A 23532-nucleotide genomic window follows, 5' to 3' on the forward strand; every position below is an offset into this window, starting at 1 on the left:
GTTGGAGCGTGACAGGGTCAGGAGGTCTTCCTCCAGGAGTGTGTGCAAGAGTCAGGTTATTTCCTCTCCTGATAATCCTAATGTAGTTGATGTTGCACCTGTCCCTGTGGTTTTGCCTTCGGGCCCTGATGTTGTGTCTGCGGAGGTTTGGCCTGGCGGAGATCATGAATTCCATCCGTGCGCTTCGAAAACAAAGTGACATCTCTTCAAAGTGTTGTGAAGTGTAGTGCTCCCCCCAGTGTTGTGGAGGGGGCGTCAGATCGGCCCCATAATGCTTCTAGGCCTGGACCGCTGTCAGACTCCCAGGACTCAGGGAGAAGGCATGTCGAAAGCCGCAAGAAGGTTACGGGGGCTTCCCACCGGTCTGGCGTCCCTTTGGCAGGTCCTGTTGTCACTTCCCAGGCTGCCAGAGATCGTGCTTTTATCGCATTCTCAGGACTGCTTTTCCTCCTCCGAGGCGTCCTCCTCGTGGGGGTGGAACTCTCGTAAGGACTCTCGTCCTCTGAAGAGGAGCTGTGTTCAAGAGGACGCTTCTTCAGTCTTCTTCGTCTGCTGGTTATCTTGAAGCTTTTCCACCGAGAAGAGGACTAGGACTTCTCTGATGAGGACGTTTCTGAGCGCCCCAGTCGCTCTAAGGAGAGAACCTTTCTTGCTCCTGTGAGGAAGAAGAAGGCGTCCCCTTCCCCATCGTCTTCCCATAGGATTGTCTCTCCCCCCAGACTTGATTCTTCTCCATCTAAGAAGATTTTGTTGGAGATGCAGCGGCAGTTGTCTTCTCTTATTGCTGAGAGGACTCTGCTCCTCGTCGTTGCAAGGACTTGACTTTGCCCGTCAAGAGGTCCAGGAAGTCTCCTTCTCCTGCTCCTTTTTCTTCGTCTCCATCTCCTGTGTCGCCGCTTTGTCGCCCTCTTAGCTCACAAGTTCCCGTCGTGGCGCTCGTCAACGTGGCGCTTCTTCCCAAGGCGCTTCGGTTGCCGCTCTTCAGGGCGCGTCTGTGCAGGACGCGCTCTTCTGGCTTTTGGGCGGGGCGCCGGGTGGAGCGCTCAGAAGGGCGTCCCGCCTCGTCAGGTTGCTCTTCAAGGCGTTACGGGCATTCTCTTTTGTCTGGGAAAAGAAGATCTCTTCTTCGTCATCGGACCTCATGGCCTTCGTTCCCCTAAAGTGTTGGGTGACTGTCGGTTGTTTCTCCGGCTGTGGCGGGAGAGGTTTCTGGCGAATCGGATCCTGCTGACGTCGAGCCTCGTCTGCTTCCTCTGCTTCCGATTATCAAGTTTTAACCGGCCTTGCTTAAAGACTTGTTTTGGAGACAAGTTTAAACCCTCGGCTCCTCTCTCTCCTCCTTCTCAGTTAGCTTCTTCCAAAGCGAGGAATCGCCAGGGTTTATGAAGATGACTTCTTCGTTGGCGACCAAGAGGGCTTTCAAGAAAGTCAACGTGTGGATGGAGGAACGGAAGTCCCATGGCAAGACCTCTTTTGCTGTGCCTCCGTCTAAGCTTTCGGCAAGGCTGGTATGTGGTATGAGACGGGAGAGGATATCAGTCCTAGAGTTCCTTCCGCTTCTCAAGGGGATTTCACCAGTCTTGTCGATGCTCCCAGAAGGTCGCATCTGTCTACTGCTAAGGTTTCTTGGACTTTGTCAGAGACAGATCATCATCTCAAGGGTCTCTTCCGCACCATGGAGGTGTTTAATTTTTGGACTGGTGCTTGGGAGCTTTAGATCTTAAGCTTAGGAGCTCTGATTCAATTAGCCTGGGGAGCTCTCTGGTGTCCTGTAACTGTATGGACAAGGCAGTCAGGGATGGATCAGAAGAACTGGCGTCTCATTTTTGGTGCAACCTCTTAAAGAAGAGGGCCTTGTTTTGCGACTTCACATCTAAGTCTGTCTCTCCTTTCAGAGGCAGAGTTATTGTTCGCCCCTTTGTCCAACCATCTGTTCCCCCAGTCTTTGATTCGGGACATCTCCTCAAGTCTTAAGGAGAAGGCCACGCAAGATCTGCTGGCGCATTCTTCGAGACGTCCTCCAGCTCCTTCTTCTTCTTCAGCTTCAGTTTTGTCCGCCAGGAAGAAGAAGCCCTTTCGCGGAGGAACTTCTTCCTCTAGATCGTCTCCGCGAGGAAGAGGTTTCACCAGAGGAGCGGCCCCCTCAAAACCTAGGGGAAAAAAGTGACTCCTTACGCCTCCAGACACCAGTAGGAGCCAGGCTTCTTTATTTTGCGGGAGCCTGGAGAACGAAAGGGGCGGACGCATGGTCGCTAAGTGTTCTAGAGAAGGGTTACAAGATCCCCTTTCTCGTGTTGCCACCCCTTTGCACGTCGCCCAGGGATCTGTCGCCTTCTTACCACCGAGAGAAGCAACAGATTCTTTTAGACCTCCTGGAGCAGTTGATAGAGAAGAGAGCCGTGGAACAAGTTCTGAAGTTGGATTCTCCAGGGTTCTACAACAGACTATTCTTAGTCCCGAAACAGTCGGGAGAGTGGAGACCGGTCTTGGATGTCAGCGTCTTGAATCGCTTTATTTCAAAGAAAAATTCAAGATGGAAACGCCCAGTCGGTTCTCAGGGGCTTTAAGACCAGGAGACTGGATGGTCTCTCTGGACTTACAGGATGCGTACTTCCATGTTCCCATACATCCTCATTCAAGGAAGTACCTGAGGTTTGTGCCGGGGGGACGAGTCTTCCAGTTCAGAGCTCTCTGCTTCGGTTTGTGCACTGCTCCCATGATCTTCACGGTGATCATGAAAAATGTTGCGAGGTGGCTTCACCTGGCGGGTGTTCGTGTTTCGTTTTACCTAGACGATTGGCTCATACGAGCATCTTCTCGGGGGAAGTGTCTGGAGGACCTGACTTTGACGCTGAATTTGACGAAGTCCCTGGTACTTCTTGTGAACCAAGAAAAGTCCCATCTGATCCCGGCTCAGTCCATCGTCTATCTGGGGATTCAGATGGATTCAGTGGCTTTTCGAGCTTTTCCATCCCAGGAACGGCAACTGCTTTGCTTAGGAAAAGTTTCATCCTTCCTAGGGAAAGAAACATGCTCGGTGAGGGAATGGATGAGTTTGCTGGGGACCATTTCCTCGCTGGAGAAGTTTGTTTCCCTGGGAGGCTTCATCTCAGACCGCTCCAGTTTTTCATGGCGGAGAACTGGAGGACAAGGAGGATCTGGAAGAGTCATTGAAGATATCTCCTTTAATCAAGGATCATCTGAGGTGGTGGTTCGACCCCTTAAAGCTTGGCAGAAGGGTTTCTCTTATCTTCAGAGCCCGACCTAGTGTTGTTTTCCGGCGCTCCCCAGGGAAGGATGGGGAGCAACACTAGGAGGGAGGAAGTGTCAGGCACCTGGAGAGGGAACAGGTGTCCTGGCACATAAATCTCAAGGAATTGGGTGCTATCTTTCTGGCCCTTCAATTCTTCCAAGACCAAGTTTCAGGCAGAATTGTCCAAGTAAATTCGGACAATACCACAGCTCTAGCGCATGCCTCAAAAAACAGGGGGTACTCGATCTCCCGTTCCCTGTTCATCCTGCGAGGAGATCCTGCTTTGGACTCATGCTCGGGGGTCACAATTCTCACGAGGTTCATTGCAGGGCGTGGAGAATATCCGAGCGGACCTTCTCAGTCGACAACACCAGCTTCTACCACCAGTGGACCCTTCACAAGGAGGTATGTTTAAGAGTTGTGGAGGATATGGGGACGTCCTCTGGTGGACCTCTTTGCTCGTCCAGGACGACAAGACTCCCCCTTTATTGCTCTCCTGTCCTAGATCCAGGAGCGTTAGCCATAGACGCCCTCCTCTGGGACTGGAAGGGTCTCGACCTTCACGCCTTTCCCTCCCTTCAAGATCCTGGGAGAAGTGATAAGGAAATTTGCAACGTCAGAAGGAGCAAGGATGACTTTAATAGCCCCCTTCTGGCCAGCAGCAGATTGGTTCCCAGAGACCTTGGCCTTCCTAGTGGACTTTCCAAGGACGCTTCCACTGAGGTGGACCTTCTCAGGCAGCCGCATTTGAAAGGTTCCACAAAAACCTCCCGCTCTGAGTCTGACTGTGTTCAGACTATCACAAAAGTTGGCAAGAGCAAGAGGTTTTTCGAGACAGTGGCAAGGCTATCGCCAGTGCCAGGAGACCTTCTTCAGAATGCAGTGTCTACCAGTACAAGTGGGCTGTTTTTAGGAAATGGTGCAGGAGTAAAGGGAGTTTCCTCGACCACGACCTCTGTACCACAAATAGCTGACTTCCTTTTTTATCTCAGGCATAAGAATAAACTGGCAGTCTCAACTATTAAGGGCTATAGGAGTATGCTGTCGGCAGTCTTTAGGCACAGAGGCCTGAACTTATGCGACAGCAAAGGATCTTCACGATCTACTGAGATCCTTTGAGACTGTCAAAATTCCTCAACTCAGGGCGCCTTCTTGGAATCTGGATGTTGTCCTGAAGTTTCTTATGTCAAGTGCTTTTGAACCTCTGTCTTCAGCTTCCCTTAAGAACGTGACTGGGAAAGCTGTCTTCCTAACGGCTCTGGCGACAGCTAAGAGGATTAGTGAAGTGCAAGCCATTAGCAAACATATTGGCTTTAGGGGTCCTAATGCTGTATGCTCCCTAAATCCTTTGTTCATAGCCAAGAATGAAAATCCTTCAAACCCTTGGCCCAAGTCGTTTGAGATCAAAGGTTTGACAGAGATGCTCGGGCAGGAGTCAGAAAGAGTCCTGTGTCCTGTCAGGGCTCTCAAGTTCTACTTAGCCAAGACCAAGGAGACTAGAGGCTCATCGGACAGTCTGTGGTGTTCGGTGAAGAGACCTGATCTTCCCATGTCTAAGAATGCCTTAGCATTCTTTTAAGAAATACTATTAGAGAGGCTCATTCCTCCTGCCTAGAAGGTGACATGAGACTTCTGAAAGTAAAGGCTCATGAAGTAAGAGCTATTGCGACTTTGGCTTTCCAAAAGAATATGCCCTGAATGATATTCTTGGTGCCACCTTCTGGCGAAGTAATTCAGTGTTAAGCCGCATTATCTTGCGGGATGTGAAGACGACATTTGAAGACTGCTCTTCGCTGGGACCATACGTTTCATGCAACCGCGATGTTGGGAGAAGAGGGCAATACTCATCCTATCCTTTAGGGGTTAGGTAGTATTTTTAATCTTGTTGTTGTATTTTTGGTTGTTGGGTGGCCATTGAGATGGGCGTCCCAATTTTTAACCTATGTTAGGTTCATTGCCTTAGATAGGTCGGTCAGGTGGTTGGTCGTTGCTCCTTTTCCCTCTCTGTATGGTCATGATCTAGTCCTATTGTGGTCACGCTCCGTGGACAGGTCATCTAGATCTCTCCAGCTTTATAGGTCCCTACCTTGCTGGAGACTCTAGAAAAGCAGAAGCAGGCTTGGGTGACAGATAACCTCGAAGTCAGCTATGCTAACAGGTAAGGAACCAAGGCGTCAATCGCCTACATTTATTTGTTTCCTAAATCCTATTCTGTCTCTTCCCACCTCCAATGGTGGGATTCAGCTATATATATATCTGGCAGGTAAGTGTCATGAACAAAATGATATTTTAATAATAAAATAAAGTTTGTTCATACTTACCTAACAGATGTATATACTTTTAGTGCCCTCCCTCCTCCCCTCTTGAGACAGTGGCACTAGAAAATCTGAATAGAAAATGGGAATGGTTCCTGATTCCCGCCTCCCAGCGGCGGGAATGAATATTAACCACCTGACCACACTGCATGTGCCGCGAGTTTTGAAATTCTGTCGGATTTCGGAGAAATACAGCTATATATATATCTGCCAGGTAAGTATGAACAAACCTTATTTTATTATTAAAATATCATTTTCTCTCTTCTGTCTGAAGTTTTTTCTCTTCAGCCTCAATCTTCGCATGCCCAAGCTGTAAAGCTAATTACATGTATTCTAAGCTTTTAGAGTTTTTTGTCTGACACGAATTTCGTAGTCTCTTCCCCTACAATTTCTTCATTTACAAGATATTCCAAAACTGAATTCTTTATTTCATCTTTCCTATCTCTGGAATTAACAGCAATCCTGTACTTTGCAGCTAAGCCTAATAGCTCCATTTCCTCTGCACATATTTTCGTTGAACGTTTGCCTTGTCTAACAGAGAAAAAGTCTTATCGAAACTATTGCGACTGAAGAATTATGAAAAACAGAATACTGTACAACATAAAAGTGTTCCATTTCAATATACCAATCACTAATAGGCAGTAAAATGCAAAAAATGCATGGGATAGCAAAAACAATTGGCTCTAAATATTCATGAAGAGAAATCTGAATAGTTACACATGTGCGAAAGAAAAGTAAAGGGAACTAAGTCTCAGTGAAGCGACAATTGTGGAAATTGTGTTAAAGTTGGGATGCTTTGATACTTCAAATAGCTGATAGTAAATAAACCAAATGTCAGGGTTTGCCCTTGGTTGTTTGGCTGTTACACAGTGTCGCTATACTAATACGATGCTGTGATGTCTAAAAAGACAAAGTCCCTTCTAGGCTATCCCCCATTAATGTTCAAAACAAAGGTGAACTAATGTTAACTAACTTGGTTACTCTTTGAGTTAACCTAGATACAAACGTTTACTTTGAAGGAAATAGTAATGGAGTTGCTGAAATGAGAAGTTCACACACACACACACACACACACACACACACATACATACATATATATATATATATATATATATATATATATATATATATATATATATATATATATATATATATATATATATATATATATATATAGGAATATATATATAAGAATCAAAACTGTACACTGCAGTAAATTAAAGGGAATGAGAATATTGTACAGTCGGCCAATTTAGAATTGGCAGAGTTTCATAATTTTTCGATCACCTGCCTGACCTTATTATTCATGCCTGATTAATATATTTTCTGTTGAAGTTGGAGTAAATTTTATGTAATGGCGTTAAAAACAGTCACTGTAATCTTTAGAACATCATGTTATATTATTACGTAAAACTATTTTCCATATAACAAAATTCACGTGAGCAAGCGAAGTGATAAAAACGTCGAATCACGACCACTGCCATAGTACAGTGTTGCCACATTTCCACAGGACTGACTTCTATGGTAGCCTAAAGTTTAAAGTCATTTAACCCATAGCTTTCCTTCGTAGTCTAAAGATCATTTCCTGTAACTTCCCTAAGTTAATCACAATATTTTTTACATTTACTAAAACAAATTTAAATAAAGTTAAGCTACCATAATTAGATGGATCCCTAAAGCTGCTGTCATTCTGATGTCGTCTGCATTCGACGTGTCAGTCATCAGACATTCCTGGCTCGATCAACTTCTGCTGCTTCATGATTAAGTATTAAAACAGCCACTCTTTGATGCTTTTTTATTCGGTCATTTTTATATGAAAAGATATATAAATATGCAAATGGCCGAGAATATAGGACAATGAATCATAAAATATAAGAAACTAATATATCTGGCCACAATGAACCCCTAAAAAGAGTATAAACATTTTTTTCCACACTTGGTTTGGCAGACCGTAAAATGAGTACCCCAGTTCTGCATCAAAACTTCCACATTGGAAGAGGCCACATTTGCACGCGTTTTGGCAACAATAGGAGACAGCTATCACTAGCAGTATCGTATAAACATAGTCCTATATTATCATTTCAATGTAAAGTTGACAGTAATTGAACGATTTCATTTGTTAAATTTTACAGAAAACAATGGAAACTCACAAAATGCTATCAAAGATTAGAAAAAAAAATTATAAGTGTGAAAAATAGGCCTAGAGTGGAACTCCTCGAAGCCCCAGAAAAGAGCTAGACCATATGATAGTTGCAGCTGTCAAAGAACAACCCCAGATGACAGCAGTTGCTGTGAAACAGCAGCTTAGACTGCAAATACGTGTGTAGACTGTGCGGAATAGGTTGCATGGGGCAGGAATGCATTACAGGATTCTGGCAAGGAAACCGTTGCTAACGCAACGGCATAAAGAAAAAAGGATGGGACCTGTTTATTCCTATTATAAACATATGTAGTATATACTTGAGTGCATTACATTATATATAAAAAACTAATGCAATTCGACTATAAAGTGAAAATAATAAATAGTTGCAAAATGAAAAAAGAAACTTTTGTTATTTTGTCCTTATTACTGCATATATATCCTAGACCTAAAGCTGAGAACTGATCAATAACTATATGTATTTGACTATTCATACACGAATTATCTGTTTAATGGGGATTATACTGCATATTTATCTTCATATAGTTGTCTTGAGATATAATATCAATGCATGCCAATAGGCTATTAGGAAACATAATTTTCATTTATAGAGTATAATTCATAAGATAGGTCTATGTTGTAACATAAAAATGGAAGAAAATGTCTGTAAGTTGTAGACCTACTGTTCTCTCTTTTTTTTATGACTAACTACTCTCTGTTGAATTGTCTGTCATTTGAAATAATATTTTCTGTGGAGAGATATGCTGAAAATAATATCGCGACTTCAAGGTGTAGTGTCAGAATATCAGGTGGGTCATGGGGATGGATGGCTGCCATTGGACCGGGAGGGCTAATTGCCATCGATGACCGTTTCTGAACACCAATCAGTGTATCAAAATTTTACGGGACATTTTAGTACCCTCAGTTCGAAAACTATTATTGCCGTATCCCATGCTAGTATACATCACCATAGACAATTTTTATCTCCACAATGCAGAGGTTGTAAAGCAATGGTTCCAGCAGAATCCAGACGTGGTTCGAACTGACTGGCCTGCCAAGTCTGCAGATCTGAACCCAATAGAAAACTTATGGGCCTACATGACCCAACATTAGGGTGTTAATCATGCTTACACCAAAGAGAACCTTATAAAGCATGCAATAGATATTTGGGAAAACTTAGGGCCAGAGAGGGGAGCAGCAGACACTTGCGAAGTCCTTGTTGCATCAGTGCCAAATAGGATAAGTGCGTGCTAGATGCACGAGGATCCTATACAGTTTTAATGAGTTATGCTGCCTTTTCATATAATGTGACCAATTTTATCATTTTATTCTCCTTAGTTTAACAGTGTTATTTTGTATTTGACTTTATTTCGGCTTATTTATACTCTAACATTTTCTTATTCATGTGAATCTATACGTACTTATAGGCCTATGTTAGGACTGAATTCTATTTAATTCATCTCATATATATATATATATATATATATATATACACACCTCACCTACTATTATGGATATGTTTATTTTCATTTGTTAGCTTTACTCCTTATTTGACTGCATTACAACTTCATGGATTTCTACTTTTTTCTTATGTGTATATATACAGTATATGTGTATATATATATATATATGAAACAGGATGACATGCGAGGAATTAGATTGAAGAAAGATTAAATTGTTTTCGTCTGATTTCTTATGTTGGTTTTTGACATGGGATAGCTAGGTCTGAGTAAATTATGTTAAGCACTAATGAAAAGGATAAGAACAAAGGAGAACTTTGTCAATAAAAAAAGAATAACGGGAATAATCAAATAAAGCAGAGTAATATAGATATTGTCGGTTTAAACATTCATTCACATGACGCATCCGAGAGAGATACTGCTGAAAATAGGTAATCAGGTGTCAGAATCGGAAGTCAAATTTAGGCCAACTAAATGTGCCATGTCAATTACTTCATTGATCAAAGGACAAAATTAGTTGAATTACACTTTGCTATTAAAGAATATTGACAGGCTTCATTATTACTGATCGGCTGTAGGTGACGAACGACGACACACCAGTACTGTGCGATACGTTGGGTCATCGTCAAGACTCGAGCAGAAGCAAAGCCAAATTCCAATTGCTTCTGAGGCTGTCACGATTGAAAAGCAAATAATATGGCACCTGCATATGGCAATATTTCCATAACGAACAATGAATAAAGAAACTGCGCCAATTTTTCATTGGCCAACTGTACATTGCAACCTATTGGTACTATATACTAATAATCTGTAAAAGAAAAAATATTTTTTATAGCAAGAACTACTGTTTAATGTACATATAGAGTGTGACATAGTTACCTGAAACCTAGAAAGTGCACTTTTCTTTTTTCATCATCTAAATTCTTGTTAACTACCACTTCTTTAAGAAGTAACCCTTCAGTCCTTCACATAAATACATCCAAGGGAAGTATAAATGTATCAAAAATATGGAGTAAGGAATAATGAATAACTAACCTAAACTCTGATACCTCTAGGCTACCCAAAAATTCTAATGTAACCCAGGGTATCATATAGAAATATACAACTAGCTTAAAAAATTCGACAGAAACCAAAGAAAAAAGAATTAGCTTTGTTGAGATTTTGTAATAAGTTACGTTAAACGCAAAACAGCAAAAAAGTATGACACTAGCAGGCAAAATATATTATTCAAGAACTTTGTCACAGAAAGTTGTTTAGCCTGCCGAAAGTTATCAGTGATCAAGTAACTGCTGTCATCAAGTGCAAGATATTTGAAGATGTTGTATATAATGTATGCTGTGTATGTACAAGTGCAACAATAGAATGAAACCCTAATGACCAGATTACCAGTAATTTTGAACAGTACAGTAGTACACTTGTAAGTGCAGCATCATGATCCCGAGATCCTCCTGTTATTAATTTTTCTGTGTTCAGTTTTAATTGTGCTTTTGCCATTTAGTGTAGTTTAATATTAATAGATATGGTTTCACTGAGAAAGATGCAAACAGCAGTATAGTAAGGGAGGGAGAGTGCAAATCATTGATAGGTTTTTGCACTAAAAAGGAAGTAGTCCAGTATATATTAATGTAAGAAAATATTTAAGAAGTGAAATACCATAAATTTCAGCATGCAAGTTGACATTTAAAGCCCAAAAAATGTTCTAAAACTAGGGGTTGACTTGTATGGCAGAGTTACAAACATGTAACTTCACCCCTAACAGTCATTACCCCACTTACTGTATGGCGCTGAATAATTCTGATGGGTTCCGGCACTTGGTCTTCAAGACCTAAATTTCATAATCAATCAATCAACCACTTACTGTGCCTCTGGCAACCTGCCAAAAAATATCCCACTAATACATGAATTTGATGAACATATCCAGCATATTAACACAGATTGATAAAATGTGAAATAGTAAAGCAGCAGACACCATTATCAACACCTGAGAAAGATTATGGGAGTAATGACCATTTGATACTTCATGGCAGTTGGTTAAATAAACAAGTAAAAGCATTATTACTTTACCTACAGTAATTATAGTACAACATTATTTTAAAAGTAACTTGGAAGTTTATCACCCCGTACAGTTATAACATGTCAGCTCCAACATTAGTGAATGATGAAAGTGAAGGAAATTGCTAAATTTTGGACAATGATTGATATAAGGAATGGACAAAAGAGTGCATACAGCTGCCTTCCCATGATCATGCCTGTGTTTATTACCCTTGGGGCCTATTAGATGGGTTTGATGTTTTGATCATCTGAAAAGAAAAACTTATACTGCAATACAAAATGTTTAAAAGGATTAATATGATACCGATTAAAAGGAAAATATAAATTTCTAAGAACTGTGTGCACCATATTTAGATATCTGGCTACAGTATACCATAGCTAACTGGTCGTAGATCATACAAAATAGAGTAAAGGGTAAATTACTATTACAATAGGTAAATTTTAACCTAATAGAGTAAGTATTACTGTATTGTTAAATACTGTCTGTAAACCTAGTAATAGCTAAAAGATAAGACCATAATTCCCGATCAAACCTGAATTTGTAAGTTGATTTAACTTTTATGATTAAATATATTAATTTTACTAATAACCACGTGGGACAATGATGAGTTTTTGATTAATTAAAAGTTCTTTTGAGTTTTTATTCATGTTGACAAGGAGTTGTACGATACTTAAATATATTTTGTAAGTTATTGTGTACTGCATGATACGTAAGTTTTGAGCATACTTTATTATTATTATTATTATTATTATTATTCTTATTCTTATTATATTATTATGATGTATTTTAATCAGACCACATAATTGAAAATCAATTATGTGCATTTGTCATTCCCATGAAGTAATTTTAGTGCAGAATATTTGTTTTAATGCTAAAGGATGTTATTGCCATTTTTTATTATTACTGTATAAAAATGAATTTTCAGATATGATGGCATATATAAGATAGTCAAATATTGGCAGTCTACGGGTAAAAGTGGATTTAAAGTTTGGCGTTATCTTCTGCAGCGTGATGATCCTACTCCTGCTCCTTGGACTAAAGAAGGGAAAAAGAAAATTGCAGAACTGGGTTTAGAAATGCAGGTGAATAGAAGTTCAGTAATGTTTTTTTAAGTGAAAGACTTAGTGTTGATTGTGTATTCAAGGTTGTGTGCATCTCTCTCCAGCATGTTTGCCATTGGCTTATTGCCCTCTTCATGACCCATTGTCCCTTGCACTAGACTTGCACCTCTGCTCTATTATAAGGCAGGGATATTACCCTGTGTTCAACTTCTTTAATGTGGGCTCGGGACTGGCATGCACGTGTAAACTTTTTGACACAGCTGTATTTTGATGAACTGTATATGCTGCATAATGGGTGTGTCGGTAGTGCTGTTCATTGTAGTTGATGTAATCCGATCAATGTTTTTTTATACATATATTCATGTCAAACAATTTGTACTCATATATTTACTAGTGGTAAGTAGCTGTGCTTTTCAAAGTGTGAATGTACATTTTTCTTGTAAGTTTTTTTAGTGGAGACATCAGCATGGTGGAAGCATAACAAACTCCAAGTAGAAGTTTCGTTGATAAAATGACTAAGTTGATATAGAGCGAGTGCTTCTTTGAGATCCAAAGTTTGGTTTATTCTTTTAAACAGGTAAGAATATTTGAAAGAAACACATCTATAGCTATAATAATAGTGATAGTTGGAAGTATGTTATGTTAATGAGTGTTCTAAAAAGTTTTTAACAGATAATTATTCAAAAAATGCAGTTCATGGATTACATCAACAGTTGCCGTGTGGGGGGATGGTGCTGTCAGTGCACCTCTCATGGTGCACTGCAGGCATTACTTTAAAGTTTGCTGCAACATTCCATTGGCCCTAGCTGCAACCCATTTTATTCCTTTTGTTGTACCTCCGTTCATATCAACTTTCTTCCATCTTACTTTCCACCCTCTCTTAACAGTTGTTTCCTAGTCCAGTTGCAAGGTTTTCCTCCTGTTACAGCTTTAAAACCTTTTTACTCTCAATTTCCCTTTCAGCTCTGAATGACGTCATAGGTCGTAGTGCATGACCTTTGGCCTAAATTTTATATTCCAATTCCATTAACAGTTGAGGTGTATGAAACTGATATTCATGAATCACAACAAATGATCCTAAATCTAAACCCCATTCACCTGGGCAGTACAGTAAATAGTTACTGTTCTAGCTGATGGCAGTGTGTTGAATGTTATGTAGTCTCTCAACCTGTAACATTTTTGGCAAATTGGATAAAAAAATAATTTTTGCCATTGGAGTCAGAGACTTGCATTCCCTGAATTCTCTCTACATTTTCCTTTATGTTCATTGGTGATTAATTTGCTGAATTTCTTTTCTTCAGAGGATTATTGTCTAACATTTTGGTACTTTTGGTGATTACAGTCAGTCCCCGCTAGATCGCAGCACTCGCACCCTCAGTCAATCGTGGGTTTTTCTGTGGAACATATCTCCAAATGTATTGTGGAAAATTCACTAATTCACAGATCTTTTCATGGAGCAGTATTCACTAAGTACTGTATTTTCATGTTATTTTTATGACTAAATACATTTTTTATGATAAAATAATGATTTACTAATTTTCAGATATTAATATTAATAATATAAACAATAAAATATCAATAAAATGTTAAAGTAAAATCCCTCAATAGTGATTATTATCATTGTAATATGTACTGTATAAAGAAAAAATCCCAACATCTGTAATTGTTTTACCAATGTAAACATAACTCACTTCACCTCTCTCTCTCTCTCTCTCTCTCTCTCTCTCTCTCTCTCTCTCTCTCTCTCTCTCTCTCTCTCTATGACAACATGGTATTGGGTGGAAGGATTGGAAGTAGCCAAACACACAGCTTGTAGCTTGGATGCTTTGTATACTACTGTCATTAGTCTATGAGTTCTCTCTCTCTCTCTCTCTCTCTCTCTCTCTCTCTCTCTCTCTCTCTCTCTCTCTCTCTCTCTCTCTCTCTCTCTCTCTCTCTCTCTCTGTACTGCATATATCCTGTAATGAAACATGAATTACTGTCATTAACATGAAAATATGAAACTAAAACTCCAGGAAGTTCACGGCTCCATGATGACACGCTGTTGGCTGAAAGGGTTGGAAGTAGCCAATCACACAGCAGGGTTAGCTTCATGACGACACGTTATTGGCTGGAAGGGTGGGAAGTAGCCAGTCACATAGCTTGTAGCCTTTTGACATGCCTTTGTATGTTGTACATACTCTCACTCTCTCTCTCTCTCTCTCTCTCTCTCTCTCTCTCTCTCTCTCTCTCTCTCTCTCTCTCTCTCTCTCTCTCTCTCTCTCTCTACTGTATATATCATTTAATGAAATATGAATTACTGTATCAGTAACATAAACATATAAGACTAAAACTCCAGGAAGTTCATGGCTCCATGATGACTTGCTATTGGCTGGAAGGGTTGGAAGTAGCCAGTCACACAGCAGGGTAGGCTCCATGATGATGTGCTATTGGCTGGAAGGGTTGGAAGTAGCCAGTCACACAGCTTGTAGCTCAGATGTTTTGAGTACGTACTGTCACTAGTGTAAGAGTTGTATTTTTGTTCTCTCTCTCTTTCTCTGATAAGGGAGAGAGATTTTTTATGCATACATAACATGTATGTTTATTTGTTTTGTATAGTTTTATAGATAAACATGACATTAGTTTGTCCTTTTTTTATATATATATATATTTTCCTTGCTATAATTACAACTTTTTGCATTTCAATAACTAGGTAATTTGTGTGGGTATACTGTACCCGTATGATTTACATAATCTCAAACTTATCATTATTTCTTATAATGTACAGTACTGTATTGGTGTTTGAACTATTAAAATAGGCAGTTACAAGCATTTTAGTTTAAGGTATACAGGGTATGATAAAAAAAATTATTTACAGTACTAATTTTCAGATATTAATATTAATATAAACACAGCAAAGTATCAATTCATTTAGGAAAATATAGTAAAATAGGTAAGATTTTAGCACAATTCCCAATCTTTTACTGTTACTAAGTCTCCCACTGTCAATCATCTTGACATGTTGACATATTGACCGTGAGAAGGGTAGCACCTGGGGAAACAGGTCTCTCTCTCTCTCTCTCTCTCTCTCTCTCTCTCTCTCTCTCTCTCTCTCTCTCTCTCTCTCTCTCTCTCTCTACGCCAAAAGAATACTAATAGAATGTACTAGATGGATAGATAGAAAGGGAGAGTGGTTGATAGAATATATATCTATATATATATATATATTGATGTATTATTGTATTATGTATAAAAACAAACCGTCCAGGCATTTTTAATTTTTTAACTGATGTAAACCTAACTCTCTCTCTCTCTCTCTCTCTCTCTCTCTCTCTCTCTCTCTCTCTCTCTCTCTCTCTCTCTCTCTCTCTCTCTCTCTCTCAATGAAATATGAATAACTGTATGATAAACATAAAAATACAAAACTAAAACTAAAAACTGTATGAGAGAAAACATGCATGCCTGAATATAGGGGTAACTTATTTAGTTTTCACACGTAGCTGTAAGCCATATATTTTTAAGGGTATTGTTGTAAGATGACTTTGAAATTATATTAAAGTGTTCTAGGATGATAGTTTAAGGTATATTTGGTGTTTAACTATTAAAATAGGCAGTTATAAGCCTTTTAGTTTAATGCATATAGGGTACAGTATTTGGTGTTTGAACTATTACAGTAGGCAGTTATAAGCATTTTGAGAGGGGGGGGGGTTACTAAACACGGAATTTTGCTTTTGATGGGTGGTTGTGGTCCCTAACCCCTGTGAATACAGAGGACATACTGTATATATGTTTATTACATTTTCTGGGAGGTTTGGAATTTACTGTAAAAGTATCATCAGGTGATGATAACTATTATAATGAGACATCTGAACCACATTTCTGTACTGATGTGGCTCACCCAAAGATTAGTTCTTAAAAAGGGATGTGAAATTTTGGGCAGGGTAAAGTTAAAGTACAGTAGTTGTTCAGCTAAGTAGGAAGGAACTAAAGGGAATGGATGAAAAATACCAAGCCTAAAGCAGTACCGCTGGACCAAAGGAATGCTTCTCTGAACCTTTAGTACTATTACAATATGCTGTTCAAGGCATACTTTTAGTGGTACCTTCATATAAGTGGTGAATCATCATAATCCACTTGCTCAGCAGGGTTTGGGAGGGAATATAGCTCTAATCCTTTCATTTGTACATCCATCCTGGTTAATTTTGCATTAAGGTCCAAGTCTAAGCAACTGAAAGTTATAGAGAAGTATTATTTCAGTGAACACATTTGGAATTGTAAGGAAGGTCCACTTAAAAGATGGGTCATTTCAACCTACATTAGTACAAGAATGACTGGTCAAGGTTTGCACAGATTTTGGATAGGTTATTGTTGTTGTTTTTGATGGCTCCTATTTATTGCTGTACTATTTTTCTTTAGGGTGGAACAATTTTTTTAGTGCTGTAGTAGTATAATACAGTGTGTGCACTGTGGAATATGGAAAATACCAGAAGGCCATTTGATTGAAAAACAAATTTTTCCCAGATAAAATGCACATAAGTGAAAAGAGGACATGATGTGGTAGTGAAATGTAGTTAGAATTATTTTACATAAGTAACTTAGTAGTTTGCAGCTGAATTAGTAATCTAAAAGCAAAACTGGACTGGGGTGGTTGTGCCCTCCAGCAAGGGCACTAACTACGACTGAATTGTCATGGTACAGATACAAGGGCAATTTTAAGGGCTGATAACACATGCTAAGTAATGTGGTCATCACTTAACATTTAATTAGAACAGCTAGAACGCAGTATGTTTTTATTGTACTATAACAAGAAGAGTAGGTAACTTCAAAGAGAATGATTACTTTTTGTGTGTGGCATAATGCAATTAATAAAAACTGTTGTGAGCTGAATTGTTAGTGATGGCAGGGGAAAAAGTAAAGAATGAACAGTGAACCAGGGAAACAGAAAGCTGTATGAGTTAAAAAAGATTACTTTATAAATATATTGTCATATATAGAATTAAAAGATGTACAGTGGAAACAGCTAGTAGATGGCATCAAAAGACAAAGAGTAAATGATATAGCATCTGGAAATGGATAGAGGGAATAATGATGGAATCAAGAAGTATAAATGGCAGCTGAATAGGACATCATCAAGCTGTGGCAGTGAAGAGTTAAGAGGAAAGAAAGTTCTTGTAGGGAAAATGTGAAGTTAAAAATCAGGTAGCAGGAATAAAGATGAATTGGAAGTAGTGGTATCAGATTCACAGCACAGCAGAAGGAAGAAAGTATTATGGATAACAGTCAGTGGGGAAAGAAGGAAAAGTTGTGACTAGAGCAAAGTATATGTGAAAATAGAGAAACTGAATTAAAAGAGACAAAACATGGATTGGCTTGAGATAGTAGTTTGAAAATACTGAATGAAGAAAATCAATTTAAATGGGGAGCATGTTGACAGGACAAGGGGACCAGTAGAGCCTGTAGCAACAAAAGAAGTTAGGAGAGTCCCTGGGAAGATTAGAGGTGGAAAGTACCCATGTCCATCAGGATAGAACAAGTAATTTATGTTGGATCAGAGAATTTGAAAATCTTGAGAAGGAAGAGAAAGAACCAGTAGAATTGGGAAATGCATGTTAATTTTAAAAGAGTTTAACAGACCAGGGATCTAACATTGTTTACTGTTACAAGTTTCCAGAAAGGGAGTGATACTGATAATATATAAAGGAAAAATGGAGGAACTTCAATAAAAATTATATTAAAATAAAGTTGTTTAAACATGGAATGAACATATTCAGGGAAAGGCCAAGAAAATTTGACAAGACCAAGTGTTAGTTTGGTTTTATGCCAGACAAATGAGCAACAAATGCATTTTTGGGTCTTGACAGTGGGTCAAGTAGTTTTACCTTAGTAGTCTCATTAACAATAATATATAACACATACTGAAATGAGTACCGTGACAGCTATTTAGATGGGCATTATATAAATATTGACGAGAGTACCAAGATGACTATTTAGATGAATGAAATGGAAGTAAATTGCTTGGTTAAAAAGAATATCCTATGAGTAAAGTGCAAAACTTACTGATGCTTGGAGAAAGCTTGTACCCTTGTGTTTTATGTAGACGGACTTTCAAATAAAGTAGAGGAGATTGCAATGATGGGTGCCTTAAAAATATCAAGATCCTTGGCTGTAGTGCAGCCTTAAGATTATATTATGATTGAAGACTACAGAAAGAATGATTGAGATGTTTTGGAGAAGTGAGGAATGGTTAAAAATAGTAGATATGGAATTAACAAGGTAAGAGTGGAAGGCAGCCCAGAGAACCATGGAAATTCAGGTGGAAAGTACAAGAAATCGGAGAGAGTGGCAAGAACTCATTTGACATCTTGACTGGTGAATGGAAAATTTGGAATAAAAATGTTTATGGTGAACAGCACTTAACATGAGCCTCTTAACTGTTGCATTACAGATTCAGACATCCACAAATAGCTGCATAGCTAATTCATTCAATATGCAGTACTTAATAGAGTAGAAAGTAGGTATAATCTTGTGTACATTGTTCTGAACAATTCAGTGTAAATAAAAGAGAAAACTATATGTCCTTTCCCAAGCTCTAACATTAACCTCAAAAGAGCAATTAAAACATCTGCCTTTTAAATACTTGATATTGTAACTCAGGGATTTCAAGTTACTGACCTTGAATCTGTGTAAAATGGAATCATGGTATGAGAAACTAAATCCAACTGGGTATTTATATCTAGTTAATTTTTGTGGGTTAAGCCACATTTGAAGTAGTTAATTTCATTCATCCTGAAATTCGATAAAATTTTTACTTTAAAAAAATACTTTTTTAATGCTTTTCATTTTTTCCAGTATCCTGAAGGGTATTTGGAGGCACAAAAGGAAAAAGAGGAAGCCAAACAAAGGCTAAGTGAAGGAAATTCATCAGATAGTGAAGGAGAAAAGCCAAAGTCAAAGAAGAGGAAAAATAATGAAAATGTGGTAAGGTCTTGTACACTCCTTATTTTAGGGTTTTCATTTAAAGATAACAGTTTTTGCAGTATCTTCAGATAGCCTGAAATGTGTTGGAGACTCCATGTTTTTGGGGCAGTCGTTTTTCCTTATAAACAAAAATGTGCTGTGTACAATATAAAAAAAAATTTTTTTCACAACATTAATACAGGGTGGGTCCCCATAGATGGAGCTGGTTTTGCCAAGGTTCCATTATTGAATAGACTTAAGAGATTGGCAAGGCCTTTAATTTTTGCATTTAACTGTTCATTCAAAATAACTAAGCTGCTGATAAGAGAAATTCTGTGTGTTCCTTGGAAAGATTGAATAACAATTTCCTTGAGCACTGGTTTTGATGTGTTAATATTACAAAGAGCATTGACATTTTGCACTTGATTTTATTACGACCTTTATTTTCTGTAATATCTAATGTATTGTGTTGGGAAAGGCTATTAATTACTTTTCATTTTCTGTAGATGATAAGTATATTGTTCTGGGCAGGCCATTTAATTAATAAATGTTCTCTATAGTTACTGACAGCCAACTGTCATACAAAGTTTATTTAGAAGTTTTATGGATCTTTGAGAATTTTATCACATGAACATGGTAGTGATGAATGCATTGGACAATTTTTTTTCATATTTTATGGTTTTCAAGAAAAAGACAAGATATTTTGCAATATCATAAATGTTACAGAATTTTATATGAGTTGCCCTTTCAGAATAATTTCAACCTGTTAAAAGATAATTTAAAGGCAATACTTAATTCCTTCATTTTACAGGGAATCAGATATTCATTTCTGAGGTAAAATGCATAGTTTTTTCAATGATTTGTCCTGTACGAATGAATGTTTACAAATGCACCCCTCTTTAGATGAGAATGATTTGCACTTTACTGTATACAGGTACAATATTTATTTAATCAGTCATTTCCCATAATTTAAAGATCGGAAAAAATTTGCATTATATTTATTCGTTAATTGTTTTTCCACTTCCCATTTTAGGAGGAGGATTTGAAATCTCCAGCCTCAAAGAAACAGAAAGTTGTTGGCTATACATTAGACAAAGAAATAAAGGATTACATATCCGAAGATGTTAAAAATGTTAAGCTGTGGAAGGAGTGCACAGAACAATTATCCAATGGAAGATCTGTGAGTATCTTTTCTTGTGAGTACCTAATCTTACAGATGCTAATACAAGAACAAGAATTGAAATATTTTATCTTGAATTGTTGCTATGCAGTTACAGTATAGTGTTACCATAGGAAAAGAGGAAAAATGCTGTAAGATATGCAGCTGAGGCAGTTTATAATGTAAATTTGGCAATTTTTATGAAAGTGTTCCATTTTTAATTTACTCTCTTGTTGATTGCCTCTATACAGCTTGGAAAGTGCAACAGAAGACAACCCTAAGTAGTATATCAGATTGAAAGTGGGAACCATTATTGTAATGGTTAAAGTTCTGAGAATATGAACTTGAAGTTTGCATATGAAAAAGTGTTTGGGAATGTATATTTATGTGATTAACCTATTTTGAAAGAATCAATTTTTAAATAACTTTTTATCTTCAATTGTTCCTGTGAAGATAAAAACACTATGCCTTTCATATATGGAGTATCTCAGTAGTTTACCACCACAGCTTGGCTGGATCTTTGGCAGTTTGCCATCATCACGGTTATTTTGAGTTTCCTATGGAAGTCTGGTCTTCTGTTAGGAGGTTAGTGGTTTCTGGGGACAAAGCACTTGCTTTTTTAGCTCATCAGATCACCAGTGTTTGTGCTAATGCAATTCTACATAGGAGGGATTCTGTCCTCACCGTGATATCTAGGTAGATATTGCACAAGAGCTGGGGTAGCAATTGTACTTTCCTCAAGGAAAAGCAGAAGCAGCTATTGAGATGAAGAAGGAGAGCTCTTAAGATACCCTCATCTCCCAGGCAGCCGCCTTCAAGCCGTCGTAGGGAGGCAAAGTACTGACTCCGAGAATAAGTACCCAGAAGTCCTGACAAGAGTCAGAATCCTTGTCTTCTACCCAAGGGCCCTGACACTTCCCAGCCCTTTTTTGCTCACTTTGCAGGGCCAGCCGAAGAGAGGAAGGCAGAGGAAAGAAGGAGGTTATAGCTGAGATGAGCCAAGAATGCCAGCAGAATTATCTACATTAGGCAAGAGTTATTCATTTGTTTACTTTTAAAATCATTCATGTTTTCAGTGGCTTGGGTTTATCAGTCTGCTGAATGCTACACTCTCACCATCCTCATCAGTGCATTAATCAGCTATATGAATGTTAGGCAAGTTTCGTAGAATTAATACCAAGTTTCATATTAGAATTGGTTATTTCCTTACTTACCTAACGCAGAAAACTAATTGAGACATAGAAAGCACACACTCTCATTACCTACCAGAGGGAGGGTAAATGGGTTTTTCCTAAACTGCTGAGTAAGCTGGCAGCTCAAAACTTGTAGCTCTATGAATGTTAGGTAAGTACAGGCAGTCCCCGGTTATTGGTGGGGTTCTGTTTCTGAGGGTGTGATGATAACCGGAAATCGCCGCTAACCAAAAATCTGCAATTTTTTTTTTTGGGGGGGGTTTGGTTATCGGCAACGAAAAGCGCCGATTTTTGGTTATTGGTGCCTCTGTTAGGTATGTATCGGCACCAATACCCAATTATTGGTGCCAATAAGTGGAAATCTGCGATTTTCGGCGCTAGACAAGTACCATAAAACCTTATCGCTGTTAACCGAGCCCGCCATTAACCGGGGACTGCCTGTATTAAAATAACCAATTTTAAGACAAAACTTTTTATTCTGGTGTATAGTCTGTGAAATTCTTGTTAATCTTCTCTTTCACTGTCAGTGAGAGGTTGCCTTGATCAGGTCACATAGTTTCATAATAGAATGTTGTGTTAATGCCATATGAAAGGTGAGGGGACTTTTGAACTGAGAGAAAAGATTCTTTGGTTTAATTGTAAATGAAAAATCTCTACTGCTCCTCCATCTCTCATTGTTACTCTAAACCTTTTTCGAAGTTCATCTTTCTTTCATTTTGCTGTCAAACCACACCAACTTTTTTTTTGTCTTGATTATCAAGATGGGATGCCACTGCTGGAATTAGAGTTTGTATTCAAAGCCTATTGTGTGAGCTCTGGTGGTCTTGTCAACCACCCAATAATGATTAGACTGGAGAGGTATCAAAGTGCCAGTCACGCTGAAGAGGTGGGACTATCTCCTGGGACTGGGCCATGGATTCAGGTGTGGGAGCTTTTCGGGGATAGGACTGCGTGTTGTCTGGCTTGCCCACCAAGACAAATATAGTGGGAGTGATTGTATTTATGTATTACTATGTTCCAGCAAACGAGTTTAGTCTAAACTCTAGCCACCCTAATCAGGTTGTTGCAATCCCTTCAGGGTAGGGTGGGGAGAAATATAACAGTAATCCCTTGATGATCCAGATCAGCATTATCTGGAACTGTACATTATCCAACACACCTGGACCAGGGACCAAGGCACCAAAGACATACAGTATATAAATTTTAAAAAATTTGAGAAACTGCTCTTCAATGGTTGGAAATGCTGTGCAGCCTCAGAAAAATGTTCTTAACACTGCTTACACTCATAAACAGACTGAGAAAGGGTTTTGGGGGGTGGAGAAGGCCTCAAGAGGTTTCCAAGGTAGGGGTGGGTTGGATGACTAGGTGCAATGGGAGAGAAGAAGCAGTGAGGCTGTGTAGAGGAACTCACTCAGAGAAAGGGTGGCTTTGGAAGGTCGACGGAGCTGGGGAGCAGTTTCCCTGACTGGGAAGGGGTGGGGATGCAGTGTTGGATAGGTGAAGAGGGCTAGGCAGATGTCAGACTTGCTAGAGCTTGTGTTGTTTTCTGTTTGTGATAATTCATATTTTATTAAAGGATACGTACAATATTGTACTGTAACTTGTAATGAAATACATCAAGCACAAAGATGAGAGAGAGAGGGATGGGAAAACAACTTAGGTACAACTTACATTGAAGCCTATAACACACACACACACACTCCTTCCCTTTTAATTTATATTTTATGCTATTCTCATATATATTTTTATTGTATTTTCTCATTTTTGTTTTTACAACCCATAAGAAATGCAATCGTGTGTGTAGGGTACATAACATATGTGCACACTCATTTGCTGGCATTGGTGAACTTACTAGAACTTTTTTGTTTCATGTTTTTACATGTACAGTTTTTTCCACATTTTATTAAAGGACATGTACACTATTGTACTGTAACTTGTAACAAAGCAAAAAGAAAATAATGA

The 23532-nt window shown here is 38.7% G+C and overlaps 1 protein-coding gene across 1 annotated transcript in view; it reads left to right on the forward strand.

Annotated features, from left to right (window-relative positions):
* The window catches only part of LOC136853483 (E3 ubiquitin-protein ligase UHRF1-like), a 75370-nt gene that overhangs the window by 39072 nt on the left and 12766 nt on the right, over nucleotides 1–23532 (forward strand). The window contains exons 10-12 of the mRNA XM_067129097.1: nucleotides 12147–12303; nucleotides 19111–19239; nucleotides 20252–20398. Coding sequence (XP_066985198.1) covers nucleotides 12147–12303; nucleotides 19111–19239; nucleotides 20252–20398 — 433 coding nt within the window. The remainder of the gene's footprint in view (nucleotides 1–12146; nucleotides 12304–19110; nucleotides 19240–20251; nucleotides 20399–23532) is intronic.

The sequence above is a fragment of the Macrobrachium rosenbergii genome, chromosome 3, assembly GCF_040412425.1.
Source record: "Macrobrachium rosenbergii isolate ZJJX-2024 chromosome 3, ASM4041242v1, whole genome shotgun sequence".
In the NCBI taxonomy this organism is placed as follows: domain Eukaryota; kingdom Metazoa; phylum Arthropoda; class Malacostraca; order Decapoda; family Palaemonidae; genus Macrobrachium; species Macrobrachium rosenbergii.